The 27,013-nt window shown below is 39.6% G+C and overlaps 2 protein-coding genes across 7 annotated transcripts in view; one reads left to right on the top strand and one right to left on the bottom strand.

The window, feature by feature from the left end:
• The window catches only part of slc16a4 (solute carrier family 16 member 4), a 38,332-nt gene extending 20,416 nt beyond the window's left edge, over window positions 1–17,916 (top strand). For all 6 annotated transcript variants that reach the window (XM_048998579.1, XM_048998574.1, XM_048998575.1 and 3 more), the window contains 3 exons: window positions 9,283–9,494; window positions 11,755–11,848; window positions 14,039–17,916. In XM_048998579.1, coding sequence (XP_048854536.1) covers window positions 9,283–9,494; window positions 11,755–11,848; window positions 14,039–14,199 — 467 coding nt within the window. In that variant the 3' untranslated portion in view covers window positions 14,200–17,916. The remainder of the gene's footprint in view (window positions 1–9,282; window positions 9,495–11,754; window positions 11,849–14,038) is intronic.
• LOC125722418 (RNA-binding protein 15-like) lies at window positions 17,296–26,859 on the bottom strand. Its single transcript, XM_048998573.1, has 2 exons — window positions 17,654–26,859; window positions 17,296–17,473 (listed from the first exon to the last, which is right to left on the bottom strand). Exon 1 carries the CDS (start codon window positions 26,685–26,687, stop codon window positions 24,111–24,113), a length of 2,577 nt encoding a protein of 858 aa, XP_048854530.1. The 5' UTR covers window positions 26,688–26,859; the 3' UTR covers window positions 17,296–17,473; window positions 17,654–24,110.
• Between the last annotated feature and the right edge of the window lie 154 nt (window positions 26,860–27,013).

Consider the following 27,013-nt stretch of genomic DNA (forward strand, 5'->3'; position numbering starts at 1 on the left):
TGTACACAATTGTGTTTGATTTCCCATAATATTTAGATTAACATCAAAAAGTTGACCATGAGCTGACTGTTTTGGATCCGTCATACTAAAGTGATTTTGCATAGAGTAGGTGTGCTGGCTCACTGAGAGGTACTGTACCAAAAACTGTTTAATCAACCTGTTTAATCAATGATAGGTTTTTCTAAGGACCTGTCTGAAATTGGCTAGAAGCCTTCTTCTGTACAAGGGTTATAAAATTAGGTCGAGGGTACGTGTTACACTACCTTTTATGGTACAGAAATGGACTAACCATGGGACAAACAACATTAATGTACCTCTGATGGTACAAAAAGTTCCTCATAGTCTATTTCTGTACCTTAAAAGGTTTAGTAAAGTTAAGGGCACAACTGACAGACCTTTGAGGGTACAGCCCCAATGACAAAGGTACAAATTAGTACCCTTTTTCTGAGAGTGTAGGATAGTCAGATTTGCTTATGCTGGAATTTTTTTCTAAGATTCCTAATAGGATTCACAGAACTTTGTCCATGCAACACAAAGAAATTTTTATCCTCTGGGAAAGCTACATGGTTTGACCTTTTGCTTGGGATTATTTGTGAAATTCTCCAATAGCATGCAACAGTCCACCATATTATGTCTGGTCGACTAAAACAGGGTTTGTCATATTACTTTTCTCACTGCTGTATTTTCCTCCTTTCTTTCACTTTGGATACTTTGCTACAAATATCAGGTATAGGTCCACCTTTCATCATCATCATCATCATCCTCTGTAAAATTGTAATTTGGGTATAGTTTAATATTAACTTTATATGTTCTTTATATACATTGATCAACATGTGGTTGCATTTTCCTTCCAAATTCAAATTCTCTTTTTTTGTTCATGGTTGAACAGAGTATAGTCTGATCAGCATCTTTTGTCTTTTCATGTGACTTTAAAGTTACATGAAGGACTATGCATTTTTTTTTATTTAGGCGTCCTTGCACTACATTGTCAGTTTTTGAAAATAGTGGAAAAGCCATACAGTAGTTTATCCTACAGTTTCTTCTAACAAAGGACTAAAAACACTGAGTGCTGCTTTGTTGTATAAATGCAGTAATGTTGCTATTATTTTGATTTCTTTATTGAGAGCAGAGATGGGGACTCAAATTTGTCACTCAAACTACAGTCACACTTGAGCCGCTCTTAAATTAACTTTTCACTCCACCTACTGTTACGTATTGGGCAGCATGAACCAGGGAAGCAGAGGCAGGATTCAAGGTGTCGGAAGAATACAGGGTTTAATTACAGGGAAGACACGATCAGGAGACAACCACATAATGCCGGACTGGGGAAACATACTTTAACACAGACTTAAATACACAGGACTATTCAACATAACCGGAAACAGCTGGTGACATCAGGATTCCACATGAGGTAGCGAGGGGGGCGTGGCACACAGAAGCGTTGGGCAAGCAGGGTATGACAGAACCCCCCTCCAAAGTTGCTCTCCAGGTACGCGCACTCCAGGCATGCCCAACGACACCGAGTGGGCGAAACTGGGGACGGCATAGGACCTAGAAAAACAAAAGCAAGAAACATCAACAAAACAGAGGGAACAGCAGGGACACACAGAACAGGAACAAGAAAAACCACGCAGACACAAACAGGGACACCCTAGAGAGGAACAACGGAGGGACAACAGCAGGGGGCACACCGACGAAAGGAGGAGCGAAGGGACCAGGAGGCAACAAAGTCAGGACAGAGGGAAGAGGAGCAAACACGGGGAAAAGAGGCAAAGAGCGGGGGGCACCAGAGAGCCAGAGGGAACCCCGACGGGCAGAAGATGGGAGCCGCAGGGGCCACAGGCAACCGCGAGGCCCGGAACAGGAGGGGCCCTCAGCAACCGCCTTCCTCCTTATGCCGAAAGGGGTGAGGAGGAAGGCAGAGGGATTGCTGAAGGAGGTGAAGAGAGACGTGAAGGGGACAATGGAGGAGGAGAGGAAGAAGCAGAAGCCACTGCTGGCAGATGAGCCTCCTGCGTCGCGGAGTCTTCTTGTCGAGTCCAGTCATTTTGTTTTATATTGGGGAGCGTGGACCAGGGATGCCGAGGCAGGACTCAAGGTGTCAGGAGAATACAGTGTTTAATCACAGGAAATACACTATCAGGAGACAACCACATAACGTCAATGACCGGACTGGGGAAATATACTTTAATGCAGACTTAAATACACAGGACTAATCAACATGACAGGAAACAGCTGGTTACATCGAGACTCCACACGAGGTAGTGAGGGGGGCGTGGTACACAGGAGGATCGGATGAGCAGGGCATGACAACTGCAGCTTGTTATTTTTTTACTTGGACTCAACTCCAACTCGTTGATAGCAACGTGAACAATAAGTGTTTTTAAGGCGCTCTTGAAATTTCTATACATGTGAAGCATTGAGTGTACAACTCTCCCCAAACCATATAGGCATTAAACCCATCACAATGTGCAGCTGTGCACAGCACTTAGGTACTGGGCCCAGAGAAACATGACATCTGGCAACATCAACAGTTTACATGGTTTTTTTCTGTTTGCTTGTGTGTTTTTATTAATTATTTATTCTGAAGTTGTTTGCATTCAGCATGAAAATACAACCAATGTCTTATTAGGATTATTAATTAACTGCAGCAGTAGGGGGAAAAATGCATTGCTATCGAGCTAAATGTACATTAACAAGATAAAATATCGGTTGTACTATCAGCTGAGATTTATAAAATAAAACCGATTTGACATCCCAAACATGAACTGGCAAACTATTCCACAATATATGGGCCCTGTAGCAAAAGATTTTACTTTATATGTGGAATGACCAGGAAGCCTGCATGATCTGAGTGGATAATGTGGCTTGTAAACTTGAATTAAGAACATAAGATCTATACAAACGAGAGGAGGCCATTCGGCCCATCAAGCTCGCTTGGGGAGAACTTAACTAATAGCTCAGAGTTGTTAAAATCTTATCTAGCTCTAAGGAACCCAAGGATTCAGCTTGCACTACGTTATCAGGAAGACTATTCCATACTCTGACTACATGCTGTGTAAAGAAGTGCTTCCTTAAATCCAGTTTGAAATGTTGTCCCGCTAATTTCCACCTATGGCCACGAGTTCGTGTATTTGAACTAATGCTGAAGTAACTATTTGGTTGAACAGCATCCAAACCTGTTAGAATCTTATATACCTGGATCATGTCCCCACTCAGTCTCCTTTGCTTGAGACTGAACAGATTTAGCTCAAGTAACCGTTCCTCGTATGACATTCCTCTAAGACCAGGAATCATTTTTGTGGCCCTACGCTGCACCTTTTCTAAGGCCACGATGTCCTTTTTAAGATATGGTGACCAAACCTGCACACAATATTCTAGGTGGGGTCTCACCAAGGAATTGTATAATCTTAGCATTACCTCCCTTGACTTAAACTCCACACACCTGGAGATATACCCCAACATCCTATTGGCCTTTTTTATTGCTTCCCCACACTGGCGAGAATGGGACATGGAAGCATCAACATACACACCAAGGTCTTTCTCATGATCAGCTACCTTTATTTCAGTGGGACCCATAAAATACCTGTACTTTATATTTCTACTCCCTACATGGAGTACCTTACATTTGTCTACGTTAAATTTCATCTGCCAGGTATCGGCCCAGTCACTAATTAAATCAAGATCCCGCTGTAGCTAATTCAGTATCTGCTACACCACCCACCTTGGTGTCATCTGCAAATTTCACCAGTTTACTGTATATATTGGTATCTATATCATTTATGTAAATTAGAAACAATAGTGGTCCTAAAATCGAACATCGATTCGAATCGAATTAATTCTGTTAGGTTGGTATATGCCTTATATGTAAGTAGAAAAACTAATGTAAGTAGTTAAAACTTCCTGCTCCTGATGACAATTTGAGCTCCTGCATTTTGAATATGCTGCAAGGTGTTTTTTGCGTGGTTTGTGCTTTCAGATAACAGACCATTACAGTAGTCTAACCTACTGTATACAAAGCCATGTATTAGTTACTCAGTGTCTTGAATAGTAAGGAATCATTGTAGGTTGACAATGTTTTGTAGCTGTAGGAAGCATTCCTTCGAAGGTGTATTCACATGGAATTTGACTGAGAGCTTTGTATCTAAGGTGATACCTAAGTTACGGGCTGAACTGCTGAGGGAAAAGTTCAGCCCCATAGAGTGGAGTGTGGAGATTGTAGTACTTCTACCTGTGCATTTGGCTCCAAACAACAGAGTCTCAGTTTTCCTTCCATTTAGTTTTCTTTCATCTAGGTCTAAACTTCATTAAAGCAATTAGATAAAGTCAAAATATAATGTATATATGGGTGTTGTCTGCACAGGAGTGATAAATAACATTATGCCTTCTTATTATGTCACCTAATAGCTGCATGTAGATATGGAACAATATAGGAGCAAGAAGTGTTCCCTGCAGTACTCCATATTTGATAGGTGACATTGACAATGAAGTGCAGTTATTAGAAACTTGTACATATTGATATTGCTGATAAATTGGATTTAAATACGACATAAAACACATCAGTCTAACATAAAATTCAAGTCTATGTAATATAGTAGAACAGTCAACTGTGTCAAAGGCCGCACTATGTTCCAGAAGCATAAGCAGTTGTATTGTTAGTCTCAGTTGCCATTCTTACGTCATTTATGACTTCATTTATGGCAGTTTCAGTGCTTTGTCCCTGATGGAAACCTGATTGCGATCTATCCAGTATGTTGTGTGTCTCCAAGTATGACTTCTTGTCTATCTTTTTCAGAACTTTAGACAAAAATGGTACGTTAGAGACTCGTCTATAATTGTTGCGCTACTGTGGATCCAAACTTCGTTTCTTCAGTAGTGGTCTGATGACTGCTACTTTAAATTGGTCAAGCATATCACTTGAAGACAGGGATGCATGCATTATGGCAGTTGTAAGTCTCGCCAGAACTCCCAAGGATTCTTTAAGGCATTGAGTGGGGATTGGGTCCAGTGGTCAGTTTAGCTTTGGTTATTAGTGTTTTGAACTCCTGTTTATTGACTAATTCAAATACATTAAGGGCCGCGACCCAATAGGATAAGCAGTTTGGAAAATGGATGGATGGATGGAAATACATTAAGGGTATGTGCACCTTGTGTTTGCCTCAGAGCCACACTATATGGACAAAAGTTTTGGGACATATTTCCTTATCTTTGAATTCAGGTGTTTCATTCAGACCCATTACCACAGGTATATGAAATCAAGCACCTGGCCATGTGGTCAGGTTTACAAAAATTTGTGAGAGAGTAAATTGTTCTGAAGAGCTCAGTGAATTCAAGCATGGCACAGGGTGCCACCTTTGCAGTAAGACAGTTCATGAAATTTCTTCCCTGCTAGATATTCCACGGTCACCTGTAAGTGCTATTACTACATGGTGGAGATATTCTGAAACAACAGAACCTTAGCCACAAAGTGGCAGACCATGTAAACTAACAGAGTGGGGTCGTCGAGTGCTGTGGCACAGAGTGCATGAAAGTTGCCAAGGCTCTGTTGTCTCAATAACTGCAAAGTTCCAAAATTTATGCCTCTGGCATTAACCCCAGCAGAAAAACTGTGCACTGGAAGGTTCATAGAATGCGCTTCCATGGCTGAGCAGCTGCAAGCAATCCTCACGGCACGAAGCACAATGCTAAGCATCAGATGGAGTGTTGTAAAGCATGCCGCCATTGGACTGTGGAGCAGTGTAAATGTGTTCTGTGGAGTGACCAATCACGTTTCTCTGTCTGGCAGTCTGATAGACGAGTCTGGGTTTAGCAGATGTCATATTGATGCCTATGGATTTATAATGGAATGTCATAATAGTTCCAGGTGTTCCAGGATTTTTATCCGTAAAATATATGTTAGGCTGTTAAGGTATACAGTTGAACCTTGGAACTCGAATGCCTCTTAACTCAACCAACTCGGACATCGAATGGCTCTGTTGAATTTTTTTCTCAACTGAAATTTTGGAACTCAGCCATTCCTGCTAAAAGTTGTACAGATCAAGATGGGTCAGATTGGACCTATTGGGATGCTTATGCCTATGAATCAACTTTAAGTCTAATGGTACCTCTCAACCGAGTTCAACATGCGAAAGCTATGTTCCTGTGTTCGATGTGATTTTTTTTGTGCTTTATCTACAGTATATTTAGTGCGCAAGCTGGTGCATGTGTGTCTGCTCTCGCTTCGGAGTATTTCACATTTAGCCAAAGCAACATACAAGTGAGGCAAATAGCACATTACGAGCACAATTATTGCTTTTGTATGTGTGCTCATCGTGTATTAGTTTTATGTTGTTACTTAATGCTGTTCCTCATTAGGTAGGTAAGTTTAAACAGGCAGTCATTTGGGGGTCTGGAATGGATTAAATTCATTCATATTATTTCTTATGGGGAAATTTGACTTAGACCTTGACCAAACTTGACCAGCCTTCTGGAACGAATTAAGTTTGTGTTCCAAGGTACCACTGTACTTACATGATGCTCATGAATGTTCTGAGAATGCATTATGAAAGTGCACAGAGTGTTCTATGAATGCAAGCCTGAGAAAAAAAGTTTTAAACTGCTAGATAGATATGGGGGATATAACAATAATGATAACTACAGCAATATAATTTTCCTCAATGTCAATATAACAAATGCACGATAAACGTTTGCCATAATTCAAGAGCTAATTTAATTACATCACTTCCTCTCTGGTGGCTTGTCAGGACCGGCAATGGAGCACAAGTACAGATGCAGCCATAAAAACACAAGGGGGATTTGTTGAACACATAAAAGAATAGGCCAGGCAGACTATTGATAACACAGGCAAGACAATACACCCTAAACAACAAGACAACTAACCAGGAGAATGAGTAAGTCCAAAGCAACCTATCAAATAATGCTAATCCAGCAAAATCCAAAACGAAAGTTCACAGTAAAATATAAGAAATCCACCCAATATTAATCTACAGAGAATTCAGAAATGCTAGGAAGAAGGCAAGCTGCAGGGTTTTTGTCGATGCTGACTAAAATAACCTGGCCTGCCCCCAATTACTGTTTTAGGAATGGACAACCTATGCACAACAAACGTAAAGCAAGATTTATTGAATTAATGGAGCACCCTACATACTACTGTTCTGGTAAAACATGCAAGTCATGGGAGAAAAAAGCACTCAAGAGTGCTCCCTCAGAGGATGTTTCCATGTCAGTGAACATTTGTGGAATGTTCACAAACGAAATTTACAAACGAGAGGAGACCATTGGGCCCATCAAGCTTGTTTAGGGAGAACTTAACTAATAGCTCAGAGTTGTTAAAATGTTATCTAGCTCTGATTTAAAGGTAGCTGGTGCATGTGTGAAATAAGTGCTGTGGCCACAATATCTTTTTAAAAAGGAGATATTGTGGATAAACCACAGGTAAAAGACATCGGTGGTGTGGAAGTACTTTGCCCATTTAGGCCTGTGACATGCAACAGACCGGTGCTGTGTATTGTAATCTCTGCCAAAATTTTGAAACAACTAAAACTGTAAATAATACAAACAGCAATAAATTGTTCTTTCAGTGTATTACGAAATGTTAAAGCCTATGACCAATATATAATAGTTTAATTTATTAAAATTAAATTTCATTTTGCAGTCCATTGAATTTGTCATCTTTCAAATGTTTTGTTTAAGGGGAACCCAAAGGGAATTATAAGCATAAATGTAGCCTAAAAGTAAAGAAAATAAAGATTCCCAAATTATATAGTGAAGATTAGGCCGATGTTTAAAAATTACCATGATAAGGTATATAATCTAATGGCAAATATAATCTAACAGATTTTTTCATTACCAATGTAGCTGCTAGAAATGTCAATGTGGACAAGTGGATTGAAGCTAGCCAACTGAAACAATAGAAAATGCTGTAAAAAAGAACCATTTAAATGTTATTCCATTTGGATACATTGGTGTCTGAATCTTTGTTACTATTATTATTATCAAATAATATATCAATTTTAAATTACTAATAAAATGATTAGGTCATTCATATTCTGAGAACCACTAGTAGCATGTTACTGGATGCAAAATGCAGAGGGCAGTGTACACCCAGGAAGCCAGTTTATCACAGGATTTATACACACCGAGAGCAAATTAGAGAGACTGCTTTGGTCTGAGAGGAAACCAAATCACACAATGGAAGTGGGAGCATGCAAGCGCCGTCCACATGCAGCCAGGACAAGAATCAACATTTTCGTCAGTAAGATACTTCTCTAAAAAGCAGTTTAGTTGTATCTACAGTAGCAGAGTAGCCACACAGGACTTGTCCCAAGCCTAGTGGAAATTATAATTACTGTAACACTTTGAGTTAAGAACCTGGCCTATTGTTTTTCAATTAAACGTCATTGTAACATTAATAGAACAAATATGCACCCAAATGGGTCATTTAGCCTGCCTCTGAAAGCAGACAGAACTGACCCAGCTAGTACAATTTTCCAGCTCTTATTTTGAATTACAGAATGTTTGAATGGCAGTTACAGTAAGTTGTCTGCATGTTTGTAGGGAGCCGCCCATTGACCAATCAACAGAATCCAAATGGACAGCCGAAGGCTGACCCTCTGAATGCCTGTCGGTCCTTGCGAGCGCACCTGAAAGTTACAATACCTTTTAAAGAAAAATAAAACTGTATCTGACTCCAGTTTAATTAAAGGCTTATTTAGAATATTTCTGTGACTATTTGGGACCTGGAATAGGGGTGAGAGAGTAGGAAGGGAGTGGAGGAGAGCAGAATGGGATTATCATTAGTGAGCCCAAGAGGGTCTGCCAGTGGACTTTTTCTTGCACAGTTGGGGTTGAGGTGAGATTGCTAATAGGATGGTCCAGTGGCCTTTGTCCAGCCTCATCAGAGCCGAGTTGATGGTTTCCCACTTGGTGAGGTGCTGTGCAGGACCAAAGAAGTCCAGAGTCACAGAGTCCTATATGGCCAGCTGCCTTACATGTTTAACTGAATATGGGTATGCATTTGTCAAAGATATTGCTTGTCATATAATTTTTGAGACAAATTGTTTTGATACTTGGAATTACACATTGTTATTCATGAAAGTAATTCAAAGGAAAATAAAAATGGATTAACATTACAAATCTTTTTGTAGTCAGTCATTAGTTTCATTAAAGGTGACTTGCATTAAAGAAGAAAAAAATTTAACGAATATAATAACTGTGTTTCAGAGGCAAATAAGGCTGTTTTGTGAGGATGTGCTTGTTTTTCTCTCATTCGACTTTCCTCAGGCATAACAGAGACTGTGGCCCAGCTGGGCTCTGGATGGTTGGCTGACAAGAAACTGTTGCACGAGTACCACTACCATAAGACCTACCTGATCTTGTGTGGATTAATTAATCTGCTCTCCCCACTGGCCACCAACTATGTACAGCTCATGGTCTATGCTGTTTTCTTTGCTGTCTTTTGTGGAGGTTATATGGCATTGATGTTGCCGGTTCTGGTGAGTGTGCACTTCACATGGAGAATAACAATACTTTATCACATCAAATATTAGGGACTCTGGGGACGTACTTTGATACATTTATATTATAATTTACATTTCTTTATTTAGCAGATACTTTTATCCAAACCAACATATAAGTGAGGCAAATAGCACATTACAAATGTACACCTGTCAAGGAGTCAGCTAGGCATAAGTGCAGCTAAGCTGAGCTTCCAATGAACGGCCAGGTGCAAGTGTTAAGCAGATTTGAAGCAGTAATAACCTATACAACTGTATACTTTAAAATCAACACTTTAATGTTAATTTCAAGATGAAGACTATAAGAAGTCTTATTTGGGTTCTTGGGATTGTGTTTTTACATTTAGTTTTACTTAAATAGAAATACTAACTATGCTGAAATGGTGAGCTTATCCTTAATAGCACACCGCATGTGTCATACTTTATTTTATATAGAGGTGAACATTTCAGGTCTAGAAAGTAAAAATCCAGACCAAGATTTTGTTTCAGCCAACCAACTGAGTATTCTGACTGTGAATCTTTATACTCAACTGGTTGGTTAGGTCAGGTCAGGTCAGGTTGGGGAGAATGCACAGGTATAGGGTATTGCCACGCCCACCACACAACAAAACAGCTTGGGATCCTGATTGGCCACTCCCCAAGCCAACACAAGGTTCCACCCTTTGGAAATGGCTGTCTATCTGCCACAGCCAGGTGTTATGTGGGCATCCCCTTGGCCTGGTTCAGCTGCTCAAGTCCTCAGCAATGAGGATCCTACAAACCGGATCACCCCCATGGAAATGTATTACTTGCAGAGGTGGCCATTTCAGGTCCAGAACGTAAAAATCCAAACAAGGTTTTGTTTCAACCAACCAGCTGAGTACTCTGTGACCCTCAACTGCCTGGTTGAAACAAAATCCTAGTTTGGATTTTTACTTTCTGGATCTGAACTATCTACCTCTGTTTTATACCTGGGCCGGTGTGCTAGCTTAGTAGGTAGCATTGCGGGCTTGTGGGTTTGATTCCCATCCCAGCCTTGTGTGTGGAATTGTCATGTTCCTCTTGTGTTTGGGTTTCCTCCTACACCACAAAGGTGTGTGGATGTGGCACCAGAGTGTTCTCTGTCATGCCTCTGGTACTCCCGGAGGAACCAGAAGAAATGCACAACCTTCACAACCCCAGAAGTGTGGTAACTGTAAACCACAATGCTGCCCAGTGCCAAATTTGATTAAGGTTAATCAATAGTTGTAATAAAGCTTGACAGCTAAGTCACAAAGGTAAACATTGGTAGCTCTCTGGATAATAGTAGGTCACCCTGTAGTCCTTTGCATTATACATTACCAGTCAAAGTTTTTGCACACATTGAGATTGACATTTGCATGTCACTCACTTATCTAGTAAAAATGCACTCAATATTCTTTGCCAACAAATTTACGTTATGTTCGCAATTTGAGTAACCTTATTAGGAAGAAAATGTCATATCTTTGATTATCAAAGTAACCTTCGCTAGCTGTTATAGCAGCAGAGAAAATTCCAGGTATTCTTTCTAAAGGGACATTACATACTGCTCTGTTTCATGGGATGAAGCAGTTAACCAGTGCATTTAAAGTTAAAGGACAGCCTAGAATTTGACTATGCCATCACCACACCACTAGTTAATAGGATGTCTGACATGCACTGTTACATACTCTTTCCATGTTATAAACGAAACGTGTTTTTTTTTTTTTACTTATATTTTCATTTATATTTGTTCACCCAACTTTCCAGTGCTTACCAAGGATTTAAAATTTTGCAGTTTATGAAACAATTGGAAAAGTGTTAAAAACCTCTGGTGTACAAAAACATTTGACTGATACTGTATGTCACTACCCTGATATTGAATAGGCGTAGTGTGTGGCTGAGCTGGCTAAACCTCTATGCCCATGATCAGAACATCACTGGATTAAGCCCAGCCTCAGCAGAATAGTCAACTGTCTGTGAGCCCTTGAGCAAGGCCCTTAATCCCTGGGTGCCATTAGGTGGCTGCCCCTGTGCTGTGACGCCCCCAAGCTTGCTTTCACCTGTATGGAGAGCAAGATGGAGCAAAGAGAATTTTCTCTTTGTTTCACTGTTGTTTCATGTGTTTCTGAAAAAAACATGTAATGTTTTCACCACACGGTATGGATTTGTCATTTGTGTGCATTCTGGTCTGTTATGAACCTTAAGGTAACATTGTAGTATCTAATGTGTTTTGGTGTGTTTCCTACTTGTGTCTTCTTAGGTAGATCTTGTTGGGGTGGACAAGGTGAATAACTCAATGGGCTTTTCCATGTTGTTTGTGGGCCTTGGCTGTCTGACTGGCCCTCCTCTAGCAGGTGAGAGAGAGCTTGGTGTATTTTGGGACACTGGGGAGACTTCTCAGTGAAGAAATAGATTTGTCAAAAGCTTTACTTTGTGCACATTTACAGTATACATCATGGAAAATGGTGGAAAACTTCCTAAAATAACAAAGTTGAAATAGTACAAACCTGCTTTGCGTGAAACTAAATTGTAGGAATGGATGATCCCATATGGAAAAAAATGGTTTATAGGTCAGGGGTTTGTGACCAGCCTCAGCAGAATAGTCACATGTCTATGAGCCCTTTAGCAAAGCCCTTAACTCTCAGTTGGCCAAGAAACTGTATCATGCTAATAAAGACACTTGTATCATGCCTGAAACCACTTCACATCAGATGCTGAATAGGACCCTTTGTCTTACCTGGCATTGGCCATATTATTTGCTAAACTTGGGTTTGCTTTACTCTTAAAAAATACCCAAAAATTAAGTGCAAAAATGATAATTCCTGTTTTTTATATATTTCATGAATGTTTTTTTTCATCTGAAAGTAATTGTTTCTAAAACAGATATTTTCTGGTACCCCTGCTGCCAGAAATGTTCCATTTTTTACAGTGTGTAATATGTGGTATATCACATATGGTAAAATGTAAAGTTCTTGTACTGTGTGTTTTGCATTTTTCATATAGCCTTTTGCCTTGAGTACCTTATATGTCACATGTGGTTTTTAGTATGAATGTGGCCATAATCATACAAGAAAAAACACTGACTTAAAGTGAACTTACCAGGTGAACATCAATACTCAACATTAGAATTGTCTTTTTTTAAATTAAACCATTCTGATCAAAATAATCTATATTTCAGTATCAGTCTGCACATCTTTACTAATGTGTCCATTAACTTTACAATATTGCCTTGGATTATAACTTCAGGAGCAGTAATGAGCATAATAGCCAGCTAGCTAAGAAATGTGACTGGCTATACAGTATGTCATATAACCTAAAATGTACTGGGTTATTAGCACTATTAACATGCTGTTTCTTTCTGAAAAACTATTAAAAGAAAGTAGGATTAGTGTTACACACAGGCTTTATTTCAAAACTGACATTGCTACATAATCATGTCCACAGAGAAACACATTCTTTTGTATTTTGAACAGGAGTCAACACCATAGAAAATTCTGATGTACATTGTGATCGAAATGCATTTTTTACCAAAGAAATGGTATTTAAACATATAGTCTACATAGTACATATAGTCTACATATAGTTTATTACAAATACATTCAAGTATTGCCACAGACACCCTTGTCCATGTACAGACAGGTTGATGATCTCTACTTTAGACACTGATGGGGTCTTTAAGGTTGTAGAGACCAAAGACTTGCTAAGGAAGCTACTCCTGTTTTAAGTAGGTATACTCTGTGTCTGCTATTCCTAAGATTGCAAAGTCATACCACTACAGATTATCATTTTAATAAGTAAATTTAGAAACTGTGTAATTGCTCACATAGTTGCTCACTAGCTGAAAGTGTCCATTAACTGTTTGTTATGAATAGAAATCGTTGGTCTGATTTAGTATTTTGAAACATCTTGTGATAGGTATTGTATTGGGTCCAGTAAAATATTCATCTGGAAAAAAAAGAAAAATGCTTTCCTGTATGTGAAGAATTTATATTAATAACAGGGTGCTTTAATAATTTATAATCAAATAGAGCACACATATTGTAATGCTTTGTGCTATAAATCATACTTGAACATAGTATGATAATATTCAAAGAACCCTAATCACCTTTGGGGCCTTTTACACTCTTGTGAAATGTAAGGAGAGTCCTGCTGAACTCAGTGATATTGACACTTTAAGCTGATAGATATTCCTGTATGAACTGTACCCAATCCCTTGACTGTGTGCAGTGTAAATAACAGCTTCGTGGAATCAGTAATAACATGCCAAGCAATTCTGGAAAAACAATGTAGGATCATAGTTACTTGTGGAACCAGTCCTTCTACCTTTATGGTTTTTTGCACCATACAGTAGAGTCTGTGCTACTGGCTACAATTTGCTTTGCTGCTGTCAACAAAGATTCTTTCCCGCTCTAAGAGTAGCATAAAATAAATGCTGTTCAGCTGGTCAGTTTATTATGTAGTAGATGTGAAGTTTAATCATTGAATTGTTGGATGGGTTAGCCCATTTCACTGTGAGGCTTGTTATTGTATGTTCCTTTTTACAGGCTTCCTCTATGACTACACCCAGACATATGATTGCTCCTTCTATCTGGCTGGTGTCTGTTACCTGCTGTCCTCTGTCTCACTATTCCTGGAACCCCTTGCACAGAAGTGGCAGGAGCAGAAGAAAAACCTGCCTGAAAGACCATTGCCTCAGTGTCCCTGAGACAGCTTCACATGTGGCATGCATGGTAATGTCAGATCCAAGGAACAGTGTAAATCAATCACTGCTTCATCGCTTTTGCAAAGGAAAACCCCAAAAGAGATAACAGGGATGAGTATAGCCATCATTTCTCTATAAGATATATTCACCTGATACAAGCTAAAAAGATCATCCTATTTCATAACATCTGACAACGCAAGTTAAATGAACAATTTTGTGTTTAAGTACAGCCCGTGACTGGCCACTCTATGAGTACACACAGTACAGGAGAAAGGCCAATCTGAGAACTATGACTCAAAACCAGTCATTTTGCAATGTAGCAGACTAATACAGCAATGATGGCACTCCACTGCCTTTACCAACCACAGAGATACATAGTTTGAAGCGGTCATTTAAAGAGTTTATTCCTCTGTAAGTACTGTCTTCCAGTAATGATCATGAAAAGGTGGGAATTACTCACCCTGTTTCAAACTACTCCTCCATTAATAGTTGATGTAAACATGAATGACCAATTTCCCCTTTAGTGCAAATTCCTTGGCTTACCTTTTGTTCCCGTCCCTATGACTGTTGTACTCTAGGCACTGTTGGTTTTCCTATATTTCCCAATAGAGTTTGCATAGTCAACATGGGCTATACAATTCACAGTATACCTCGAAGGCTGTGTTTTATTTGGCTACCTCAGCACTTTTCAATTGGACCATTAGAAAAGCACCTGGCCTCATTATCCTTATTGTTGCTCTGTTGTTACCCAAATGGAGTAGTTGCTGTAGTAACAGATTAGTAATCGGATTACATTTCAAACTGAAATGACTGGTGGACATTGCAGTGCTATCTGCATGGGAAGTTCTGTACCTTTGACATTTTTTGGATATTAGTTTATTGATTATTGGTCAACAGCATAAGGTTCATAAAGTAAGTTTCTTATTTTTGCATGAATCAATAATATTGTACAGTTCATATAACGATTAAATTCCAAGTTTTTTAGCCTAATGTTATTTAACATGATTTGATACATTTCCTTAAACACTTAAGTTTAGTAGTGGTAAGGTTATGTCATGCATTTAATTTGCATCTAGGTCTTCGATTATGACGCATATTTAGAACTTCAACCAAACTGCCATGGCAGCTGTTCTTAACATTTTTCTGAAATCCTTATTCAGGTGTTCAGTGGTATGTTGAAATTCACATTAATTAAATATGTACAGACTTCAAAATATTTTACAAGTGAAACCAAAACATTTTCTTTAATAAGATACAGTACAAAAGGACAATTAGGTAATCCTAAAAAGTTCTAGTGAGATAAAAAATGCATTATTGTAAATATTAAGACAGGACACTAATTAATAAAAAACATTAATAAAACACATTTTATATAGATTTTAATATAACCTTACTATATGTATTCTCATGAATTAACAAGATATGTTGTCATGCTTAATTCTCCAAAATGTGGGTTTCAGAAATTCAATGTGTGATGCTTTTTATGTTTTCAACTATATGGCCAAATAAATCTAGCTTCAGCTGTATATGTGGAGATGATTTCCGTATTAGAATTTCTTAATGGAGCTAAAAACACACTCCCTTCTCCAGAAGAGTCTCAAAACCCGCTACCATTCAACTCTTAGGTGAAACAGATATTTACCAAAATCATATATTAAAAAGTTGTTTTGTTAGAAAGCAATAGAGGTTTTACTGCCAGTACACACCCATAATCACCCTTGATAAACAGCATGGAACATGTAAGGGTTAGGGTTACCCTTGATTCTCTATGAGATTTGTTGACATATTTCCCCATGTTTGTGTGGGTTTCTTCTGTGTACTGTGTCATCCAATAGTCCAAAACCATGCAGGTAAATGGACAGGTCTCCCTAAATTGTCCAGTGTAATCATGTAGATGCACATATATGGCACATTTTCTACAATAATTCAAGGTAGGATTCCCCAGGCTGAAATCAAGAAATTCAAATTTTGCATGGCATTTTAAAGGACGAGAATAGTCTTAAATGTATGCTGAAGAGATTGATATGATTTTTTTCAATTTTAGCCTACAGTGCTTTGTGTTATTCTGCCATCCAGTGGCAAACAAAACCATCAAAGTATCTTAGGTTATTTTAAGTGAGGTTTCCTTCCTGTAATGTGTTTAATAGATTGTGATTTCTTTAAACTCTTTTATAATGCTACCTTTGACAAAAGTGACGACCTACTCCATTTCAGGAGGGACACTATGAGCTACTTCAGGTTTTACAAACTACTTTTAAACTGAAAGGCTCCTGTGTTTGACTAATTAGTTCAACTCTTCTTGTGTTCCTACTGGTTTGTTTCCTTGATTGAAAGACTCATCTGGCTGTTTCACATTAACATTAGTGACACATGTATGATTATAGGACACTGACCAATCAGCACATAGCAAGAACTCAATGCCAAAGTGAAATCCAGGTCTTTATAACTGAAATGGTAGTTTGCAAACCTTGTCCTAACGCCCTCCGAGATGGATTAGGTGGTCATCCTACCTTTGACATAGTATCAAGACTGGGTGTCTCTTCAATTGCTTATTGGCATGTATCATTTACTATTTTTGTTTCATATTAATTTCACATGTAACTAATGGAAATATACACTCAAATATACATATTTTATTATGTACAAACTTATAATTTTAATCTCCATTAAAATATGTAGTGGAGTTTGCCCTTTAGGTCAGAACACTCATTGAATGGCTATGAAATTTTGCAATTTGCATGTAGCAAATTGTGCTCTAATATGGTACTTATAGTGGCTTGCACAATTACTTGCAATCTTAATTTTATGAAGCCACATTTAAGAATAATTTAGTCAGTACCTCAGAGCACAAAGTGCATGTGTGTTTCGCACTGTAGATTTTTCTAGGTTTGATTCTCACCCTAATTCTGTGTGAATGGAGTTTGAATTTTCTCCACTTACCCCAAAAGTTCAAAAATGGGTGGTTACACAAAACGGCATCTCTAAGTGATCCATTTGTCTCCTGCTATGGACCAGCTTGTTAAGGTCCTGCTTTGGATAATCGGCACAGTAATAATACAGTAAAAGGCAGAAAGAACGAATTAAAATAACCAAACAGTCTTCCAGAAGAATACTTTTATTTACAAAGATAAATGCACACACTTCAACATCAAACTTTGAAAATACCAAACTACAAAGATATATGCATGAAAAAAAGAATGGGCTTGTACTCACCAAAATGCAGTTTCAGTTTTGATGATAGATACTATGCCTTACCCCAGCAAATTAAAATCAATACCTGAGAGAATGTTTCACAGAAAGAAAAACAATTTAGAAGACTGGAAGAAGTACACATCAGTTCCCTTGTTATATAACTCGATTTTAGTTTTCTGTAGTATAAAGGTTTTTTTTCTTATTTTATATATGTGTGGAACATGTGGAAACAGACTGAACAGGGCTGTAATCTCAAGTACTTTACCCAGAATTGTAGGTGAGCCCATGATATTCCAGTACTGGGAAACGCATGACCTAGAACACAAGGGGGGAGAATGTCAGACACCTGAGAACATGATCATGACCCAATGAAAGGCTGCTTTACTGCCAAAACAATATGTCATTTTTCTATTTTGGTTGTGGTTCAAGTATATGGTTTTGAATAAATATTTTACACCATTACTGCCCTGTGCATGCACTTGGCAATGTGTATCTTTCTTAAAATAAATGCACATCTGCGAAAATTTATGCGCAGTTTCATTTTCTCTTTCGTAGTGGTCACAAAGTTTTACTATTTTACTGTTTGTAGAAAAAATAAGTATGTAAGTACGGTTCTGAAAATCTTGCTATCCTCTATGGACTGAAACAAGAGCAACCCCCTAATACCCATCTATTCATTTTCCAAACCGCTTATCCTTCTGGGTCGCGGGGGGTCCGGAGCCTATCCCGGAAGCTATGGGCATAAGAACATAAGAACATAAGAACTATATAAACGAGAGGAGGCCATTCGGCCCATCAAGCTCGCTTGGGGAGAACTAAACTAATAGCTCAGAGTCGTTAAAATCTTATCTAGCTCTGATTTAAAGGAACCCAAGGATTCAGCTTGCACTACATTATCAGGAAGGCTATTCCATACTCTGACTACACGCTGCGTAAAGAAGTGCTTCCTTAAATCCAGCTTGAAATGTTCTCCCGCTAAAGGCATGAGGCAGGGAACAACCCAGGACGGGGGACCAGCCCATCACAGGGCACACTCACACACCATACACTCAGACATGCATTCCTATGGGCAATTTGGTAACTCCAATTAGCCTCAGCTTGTCTTTGGACTGTGGGGGGAAGTACCTGGAGGAAACCCCATGACATAGGGAGAACATGAAAACTCCACACACATGTTACCCAGGTGGAGACTCAAACCTGGGTCCCAGAGGTATGAGGCAACAGTGCTAACCACTGCACCACCATGCCCCCAGTACTTATACCATTATGGTTAATAAAGACACAATGAAAGTATTTTCTTACCTTTCTAGTTGGGAGAATGGAAACATTTTCTCAACAAACATGGTCGGAACAGCCTGGGTCAATGGAATGACTAATTACAGTTCTGACAGCCTATCGTGCAATACGGGCCACTGAGTAAAATCGTGAATCATTCAATTAATTTGATTTCAATTGGTATACCTATTATTCCAAGCATTATCACAAAGCACTGCATTTTATATCAAAATAAAGCATTCCTTCACTCGTTATAAAGAGATTATCAAGATTCTGTAAAGTGTAAACAAATGTACATGCTTCAGGCCACCTTTTTAAGGTTTAATTTCTATCCCTGACCTGACAGCTGTTCTTACAACAAAACCAAGGTGAAAGTGGAGAGGTATGGACTGATGTAGTATTGTCTGTGTGTAATGGGGACATCCCTCCAAACCTATTACTTTGAGCACATTTTGGCCACATCATCTTGGTGACTCAAATGGCCACAGGATTGACAATACTGTTACCAGCTAGTGTGGTAGACAGAGACAGGATGGGAGTCATACACTGGAGCTCAGCTGTAAATGGTTTGGGCCCAGACTTGTTCTCTTATACATTAGGAGTACTCCTAAGAGTACCTAAAGTACAGGGTACTTTCAAATCCATTTTCATTCTTTTTCCTCTAGAAGTTAAAGCAAGAATATAAAAAAACTACAGATTTTTTTTTTAATTACATTTGAGAAAAAAAAATTGCTTAGTTCTTTGACTTATACATTCCTGTGTCCAATTCTCTAGCAGACTTCGCTACCTACCACCATGAGTCTATCTGTTTTACAGGATGGAAAGTGCTGCACCAATATACTGTGCAAAAAAATTTAGTGTAGCAACGAAGTAATGTATCTATCACTACTGTCAATCCAATGCAACACACAGGTCAGACTAAAACCATAGCATGACCAAAGTTGGGAGTTCTTTTGGGTGATGGTACCTTAAATCACCAACAAAATATAGGTATTTTATGCTGTGCAACAAATGCTTTCCTGTATTACAACAAATTAAAAGCAATTCAATTTGTAAAATAAATCACTCCATGCAATTCTACAATGATTCCTAGAAACTGCATTTTTGGTAGGGTCTAATTCTAAAGGATCCCCATATCATCGGTTCCCAGGGTAGTTAACTTTCTGTTTCTGGTATGAACAAATAAAAACTGTCACAACTATTCAAGAAGCCAATACAAAAATGAAAGATTAAACCTACCAGATTACAATAAAGCTATTTTCAAAATGATAAGCAAATTAGTGTACACAGTTTACCAATAACAAAATGTGTGCTCCTTCCAAAGTAACAGACAATGGTCATCAATACTTACCCATTCTTTTCATTGCACCAACAAAAGCACACAACTTACCGGATTCTATCCACAGTAGAGAGGATGGAATTCCAGCTACAGGCATGCAGAGAAAATAGCAGTGAGCAGGTTCCTAAAGGACCAGCAGCTCCAGAGGGCTCAGAGCAGAACACTACCTAACCTGGAAGGTGTGGCAAGGGTATCCTCAAGGACGGGTGATAAAAACTTCCTGGTTGAATCACAATTTGTGCAAAATAAGAACATGTATCCCTGTTTAGTACAGCAGTGCAACTATGGAATAAAAAATAATCCTTTTAAGTTTTTCGCAGTGGTCGATTTCCTCTTTTCAAGAGACAAACATTTGTGAACAGGATGATGGAATGATGGAAGCCCCACATGTTGGAGCTGCTATAGAAACAGCAGAGGTTGAATACATGGACTCCCAAAACTCCACTTGGAGCTCTTCCTTCCTTCCGTCCCTTGTAATCAAACAATGGAAACAGGAAAGGGTAAACAAATTCCTAGCCCTGATACTGGGGAAAATCCTCTTCCTTCCAATAGCTTGGGGAAAATTGAATCAAATAATAACGAGAAAACAAACAAACTTGAAAAGAAATAACTGTTCCTCTGAATCAGACTTAGGTGTTCAAATCCGCATCACTTTGTCGTTTGTGGGAGAGAAACTCTCCATTAAAACTGACCGGTGCCAGGACAGTTCCCCACAAGACCTTTGCATGTACAGATGACAAATCCCTCACTTGCTTGTGTAAGGAACGCAAGGACACATTAGGCCCAAACCTTGAACGTGGTTGACAAACCTGAGGCAAATCATATAGGTGAACTGCCCAGGCAGAGGCACCAGCAGAAACACTGAGGGCTGTCTCCACCCCATGCTCCTGATTTGCATGAACAAGCTTCCTGCAGCCACTCATAGCAAAACAGGATGTTTCCTGCCAAAAGGCATGCAGTGCAAGCACCAGTTAACCAGCCCCTCCCTTTCCATGGAGAGGTATGGCGGTGAGAAAAGCTGAGATCAATTTACAGTGAGCCAATCAGGAACTCCTTTGGAAAAAAAAAGGAAAGGGGCAGACATGGATGAGCAACACAGAGATAAATGATGACTTTTCCCTTTTCACTGACTTTCCTTTTCACTCTCCTCTGCATGTTGAACTGCAGAAGTATTTTTTTTCTCTTGAATGAAACGTGCCATTTAAGGTGGGGAAACAACTCCTTCCAAACATAACAAAAAGGGTCATAAGTTGTCTTCAACTCATTTCCAAGGCAGAAACATTTTTCCCTTAAAGAAAATTTATTTATACTGAGACAAAATGAGTGCCAATGCACTTTTTTCTGCGTGTATGTTACTTCTCAGCTGTGAGTGCAGATGGTTTCCATTCTCCCCAGACATCAGGTGTACACAGCACAAAGCAAAAAAAATTTAAGTGTCCACTTAACATGAGAACTGGCATCACAAAATCAGTTACAGAACTTATAAGCTGCCCTCTGTGTAAAATGCACAACATGACATGGAAAGCTGATGGCCCCTCCACATATGAATAGCTCCTGCATTTTTACAAGAGCGTTTGTGTCTCCGGACACATGAAGGTCCATGTGCGAGGTGACACTGCATCCAGTCTAGCGTTTCCTTTTTGCAAAAACAAAATAAGTAAATGATTCCCCTTTTAAACAAACATAGAACAATTTCTGTTTGATAGAAACCGACAAAGATTATCATGTTCAGAAGTAAGTGTGGGCAATGGCACCAACAACAAAATTACATTAAATGAGCATGCAAGCATTAGGACATCCTGAAACTTATCACACAACCACTTAGAGGTCTACGTTTACAGCAGTTCAGGGAAAAAAAACAAAATAAAAAAAAAACAGGAACATCAGGAAATCATGAAGGACATCGTTTAGATTTAAATTTTTAAAACTAAATCCAGAACTAGTAGTCATTCTGGGCAACAGCTGCAATAACTTCAATTGTGTCCTCAATATAAAATATCCTATTAATTTCTATTTTAGAAATTAACTATTACGAATAAAAATAATCGGCGCCCTAAGAGAAACAGAATGATAATCCTTGGTTTTCAAAGAATTTGCATATGGGCACATCACAATGACAAATGTAGAAAATGCACTGTGCTGCATGTTTTGCTTCTGAAAATAAAACATCTCAAACTATAACAGATTTGAAGAAAAGAACATTTCAACTTCAAAACAAATGTTAGATTTCTTATTACATCTATTCATTTAAACCCCTAGGTCTGTGGTGTTTGGTGTATTTAAAATGGTCAACTATCATACAGCACAGCCAAATACCAGCATTTCAAATTTAAACTGAAGCAGATTATTAGAATTAGATTAGAATAATCGTCACTAAGTAGCCAGTTTTATGGACCAATTACCTGCCAACATCTAAAACTCAAATGCTGTAAATCTGTAAAGTGATATTAAGGATACCATAAATAGCGGTCAAAAAGGGTCAAAACATAAGAATAAAATGGAACACTTTCACTTTTCACACTGACACTTTCAGAAAAATAAATGCCAATTTCATCCATTTCAACTGGTCTACAAAACTAAAATTATTATTTTTTTCAAAAACTACTTTCCCGTATTCATTGTAAAAGCCCTAATTATACCATTTTTTCTCATTTAAGGTAAACATACTGTTAATACAAATATCATCAACATTTGGTAAATATCTAGTTATGCAGATATCAAAAAGACCCCCGAGTTTTCCTGTGATTATCATGACAATTATGAAAAGTCCAAATAATTTTTTTATACTCTGATCTCATAAAATCTTAAACACAGTTATATTACTATCCAAACGAAACCTGGATTAAAAAAGCTACTGTAGTCAATTTATAGTTAAAGGGCACATAATCTATGGCAGATACTATTTTGCCATCTTTACACAGAAAATAAATATAACTATTTCTGTCTGAGTCTAACATTTTTATCTTTGTTGTAAATGGAAAAATATACATACATACAAACATCAGAAGAAAAATTATACACAACATTTAAAAACACTGTTTTGGGAAAAATAAAATAGGCTTGAAACATGTGAACATGGTCTTAAAAATTCCAGTGCTCATCTCAACACTCAAAACCTTTTACTTCTATGTTACTGGTGCCAAGCCCAAAACCAATGACAGGACAAGGAAGAAAAGAAGTGAAGCTCATCAGTTTCCTTGAAATCCACATGAATAACTAGGATTAAGATATAATCCGTCATATTCATCTATCCACATAACCATAAGCTAGTCGCTGGTTTTTTCATATTGATCTTGATATCATTCTAGTGCTATTTTATACAGCTGATGTTATCATGAAGGCAATCACTTGACTGACTACAGCAATCTGGTCCTTAGGCATAAGGGAAACAGACTGCTAATTAGACTAAAAACACTGATTTTTTATTTTTTTTTAAAAGCAACATGCACTCTCAAGGGAGGCACCAAAGCTTCATAGCTTTTATCACACCATTCGACAATTTAAGATTGAAACATTAAAACCTTTTTTTAACACTGAACTTAAACTGACTGACAAATAAGAACCAAACTCCATGGATGAAACCGTTCATACAATGGGGTCAATGCACTGTAGCTATCAAAAGAAATCCTTAGATGCAATTTCCTTAATAGCTACTGTTGGCTAAAAAGATCTGAAACCATTGTAGACAACTGGAATACACATGCAACAGGGATCATTTTGGTGGCGACAGGGAACCTCACCTCATCATAAAAAATTAAAACTAAAATATATTCTATTAAATGGATTAATATACACTTGCAAATATTCAGGCTTTTGGAACTTTTGTGAAAGACACCAGATTTTAGTTCATACATATCCGATAAAAATCAATTACAACTGATGACTAACTTACAACTGTACTCTAAACAACCTCATCCTATTCAGATTCTTGTATGTGTGTCACCTATGTTCTCAGAAAGATTTAGCCAAAACAATAAAAAAAAAAAAAAAAAAAAAAAAACCTAACCCCACCTGTAAAGATATCCAATAATACAGAAGAATACATGCAAGTGTTACTGGTACAGGACATTTTTCCATACGATATATTTTTGGTGCATTTTTTGAGGTATCATGATGCCCCTCGGACAATGATCATCACCAGGTAGTCCTCTTCCGTTTTAGTAAGAGCTTTAGCTGAGGAATCCAAGAACTGCTGTGAGAAATCACAAGGAGGAAAAGCATGAAGTACTCCCATGTTGTCCTTGTCACGACTGCCACCCACTGGCAGGCTGATGACTCCAGCTGCCTGTTTCTGCTTGAGGTACGAGACCAGGTTACGCAGAGGCCTCTGGGTGGAGGCTGCCTGGTCCTGTGATGAACTGTCATCTGTGTTTCCTGGAATGGCCAAAAGTATAGAGTAACCGCCAGGACCAGCCATCTTGATTCGTCGTGTCACCTCATCCAGCTTGGGCTGATCTAAACGAAGGCGTTGGGTAATTTTCAGCTGGGCTACCTGCTCCCCAATAGTGCTGTCAAGGAGGAGACTGGTAGCTACACTGAGGTCCCCCTCCAGAAGATGCATGCTGGAGGGAAAGTTACTGTTCTTCAGCAGGAGCATGCCCTGCCAGGCCAAAGTCAACTTTTGTCCACTACCATCTTGCTTAGCTGCCTGGTTACTCTTGGAGGAAACTCCCAGGAGGTCGAGGCGTTCCTTCTTAGTCATATTTTTGCTAGTCTCACCAACTTTCCTCTTCCGCTCAGCAAAGGCGGTAGAGCAACCACTAGAACTCGCCACCTCTGGCAGTGTATGATTCTTTTGTCTTTTCTCACCAGGGACATGGTCCAGACTATCATGGCGCTCCCGAGCTGGAGTAGTTCTGTCAGAGCGTAAGGGTTGGTCTGAGTCACTGAGATGACCCTCATCCCTGCTGCTGCCACCAGGACTACGCTCCAATGAGAGACAGTGACGCCGGCGACCCATCCTTTCGCTACTGTCTGGAGATGGCTCCAGGTGTCGATTATCTTCCAAGAGACGTCGCTTGCGAGATGCATCTCGGCCTTGCAGCTCCCGCTCCAGTGACCAAGACTCCCGTGGCCGCCGCTCCCGCTCTAGGTGATCGAGAGGCTCAAATGCTGCTGCTCGAACTCGCTCACGTACTGGGGGTGAAGTCCAATCAACACCTGGATAGAGTTCCCTCTCTCTGAAGTGCAAAGGTGGTGGAGTTCGCTCCCTGACTCGTAAGGCCTCGGGTGCACCCCTGTGGACAAAAGACTCTGCCACAAGGTCATAGTGTGGGAGGGGCAGGGGCTGCAGAAACTGTTGTTGGTAACGATGCTCTGTGTCAGCGAAGTCCACTCGGAGTCGTCTTTCTGGGCCTCCAAGGGGAAAGCCCCGCATATGGGTGCAGGCTGCCTGTGCAGCATCCAAACTCTCATACTGAATGTAGGCCCATGTGTCCCCTTTTCTGTAATCAATCGTCCTAATGGTGCCAAAACGGTCAAATTCTCTAGCCAGGGCTGCCAGGGGAACCCAAGGCCCAAGGCCTCCAACCCAAAGGCGAGTGGTGGGTGTGGCTTTGCCATAACCAATCTTAATAGGGTTGCGGCCTACCACTTTGCCAGACATGTTTATCTTAGCACGATGTGCCATATCCAAGTTCTCAAATTTTAGAAAACCATAAGTACTACTTTGTCCACGGCTGGGCCTTTTGATGTCCACCTCAGTTATAACACCGAAACGGTCAAAGGCTCTCCTAAGGTCATTCTCAGTGACACTGATGTCAAGGTTACCCAGAAAGAGAGTTCTGTTAGCTCTTTGGTCATCCTCAGGGGAAATAAACTCCTCTTCACGGAAAGCAGCCCTTTCAGCAATATAAGCTGGACGTGCCCTAGCTTCATAGAAGGCGTATTCCCGTTCCCTCTCTAAATCTCTGGGCAAAGGTGGAGGAGGTGGAGGTGGAAGACGGCCCAGTGCTAACTGTTGTAGCCTGTAGTCTCTGTACCCAAGAGTAGTGGGTGACAATGGTCTCTGTGTGTGCAAATGTCTATGCCCTGGCACAACAACATAAGGGTCCTTCTCTACAGGAGAACGACTTCTCCTCCTATTAACGTACACAGCTTCAATTTTTAATGGGCGGTCATAAAGAACTAGCCTCCCGCGGGCATGCTTCGCAGCCTTGGCATCTTCAGGCCTCCGAAAGTTCACAAAAGCCACCCTCTCATCGTTAATCCGGCTTATTTTCACACTCACATCGCCGAATTTCTTAAATTCGTGAAATAGCCCGTCTTCGACCTCCTCGTCGTGCAACTGGGAACCCAGCTCACTGATTTTTAGCGTTTTGTACTCACTCTCCGCAGCAGCGAGCGGAGGCCGTTGCTCCACACGGGAAGTGCTCCTCGTTGTGAGGGGATCGAGGGAAAGGCTCGGATTGTGATTCTTACTGCTAGAGCTCGCAACGGGGCTGGTGTAGCTGTGGTTACTCCCGGTTCGGCCAGAAGCGTGTCCGTCGAAATCCCTCTTTTCGCCCAGTAAACTCCGTCGCGTCGAGCTGCCCTCGCTTTTTGACGAACTGTTACCGTTATTACTGCACCCAGAAACAGAAATAGTCGCTATTTTCTTGCTCGCAGGGTGGCTTCCTCCTTTATCGCGTATATCATCCAGAACCCGTGAGCGCTTTTTCATCGGCGATCTTTCTTTGCCCTTCATTTTTGCACTGTCCGCCGTGTACACACTATGAAGCACTTTTTAAACCGCTAAAACTATAACACAGTTAATGAAAATACGTTCTAAATATTTTTACAGAAAATACTACACTCGTTTGTATTACAGCTCCTTTTAAAAAAATAACCGTCTGCCATTTTGAAACGATACCTTAATGATCCCACCCATCGATTTTTACTGGTTAGTTGAATGAATAAGAACAGTTTTCATTGGTTTTGACAGTTGTCGTTCAGTGTCGGTCTTTACGACGTAGTGCGTTCAGCAGTAGCGCCATTTTGGCTCTGCGTCAGTTTTACTTATGAACGACAGAG

Source organism: Brienomyrus brachyistius, unplaced genomic scaffold (assembly GCF_023856365.1).
Source record: "Brienomyrus brachyistius isolate T26 unplaced genomic scaffold, BBRACH_0.4 scaffold38, whole genome shotgun sequence".
NCBI classification, from domain to species: Eukaryota; Metazoa; Chordata; class Actinopteri; order Osteoglossiformes; family Mormyridae; genus Brienomyrus; species Brienomyrus brachyistius.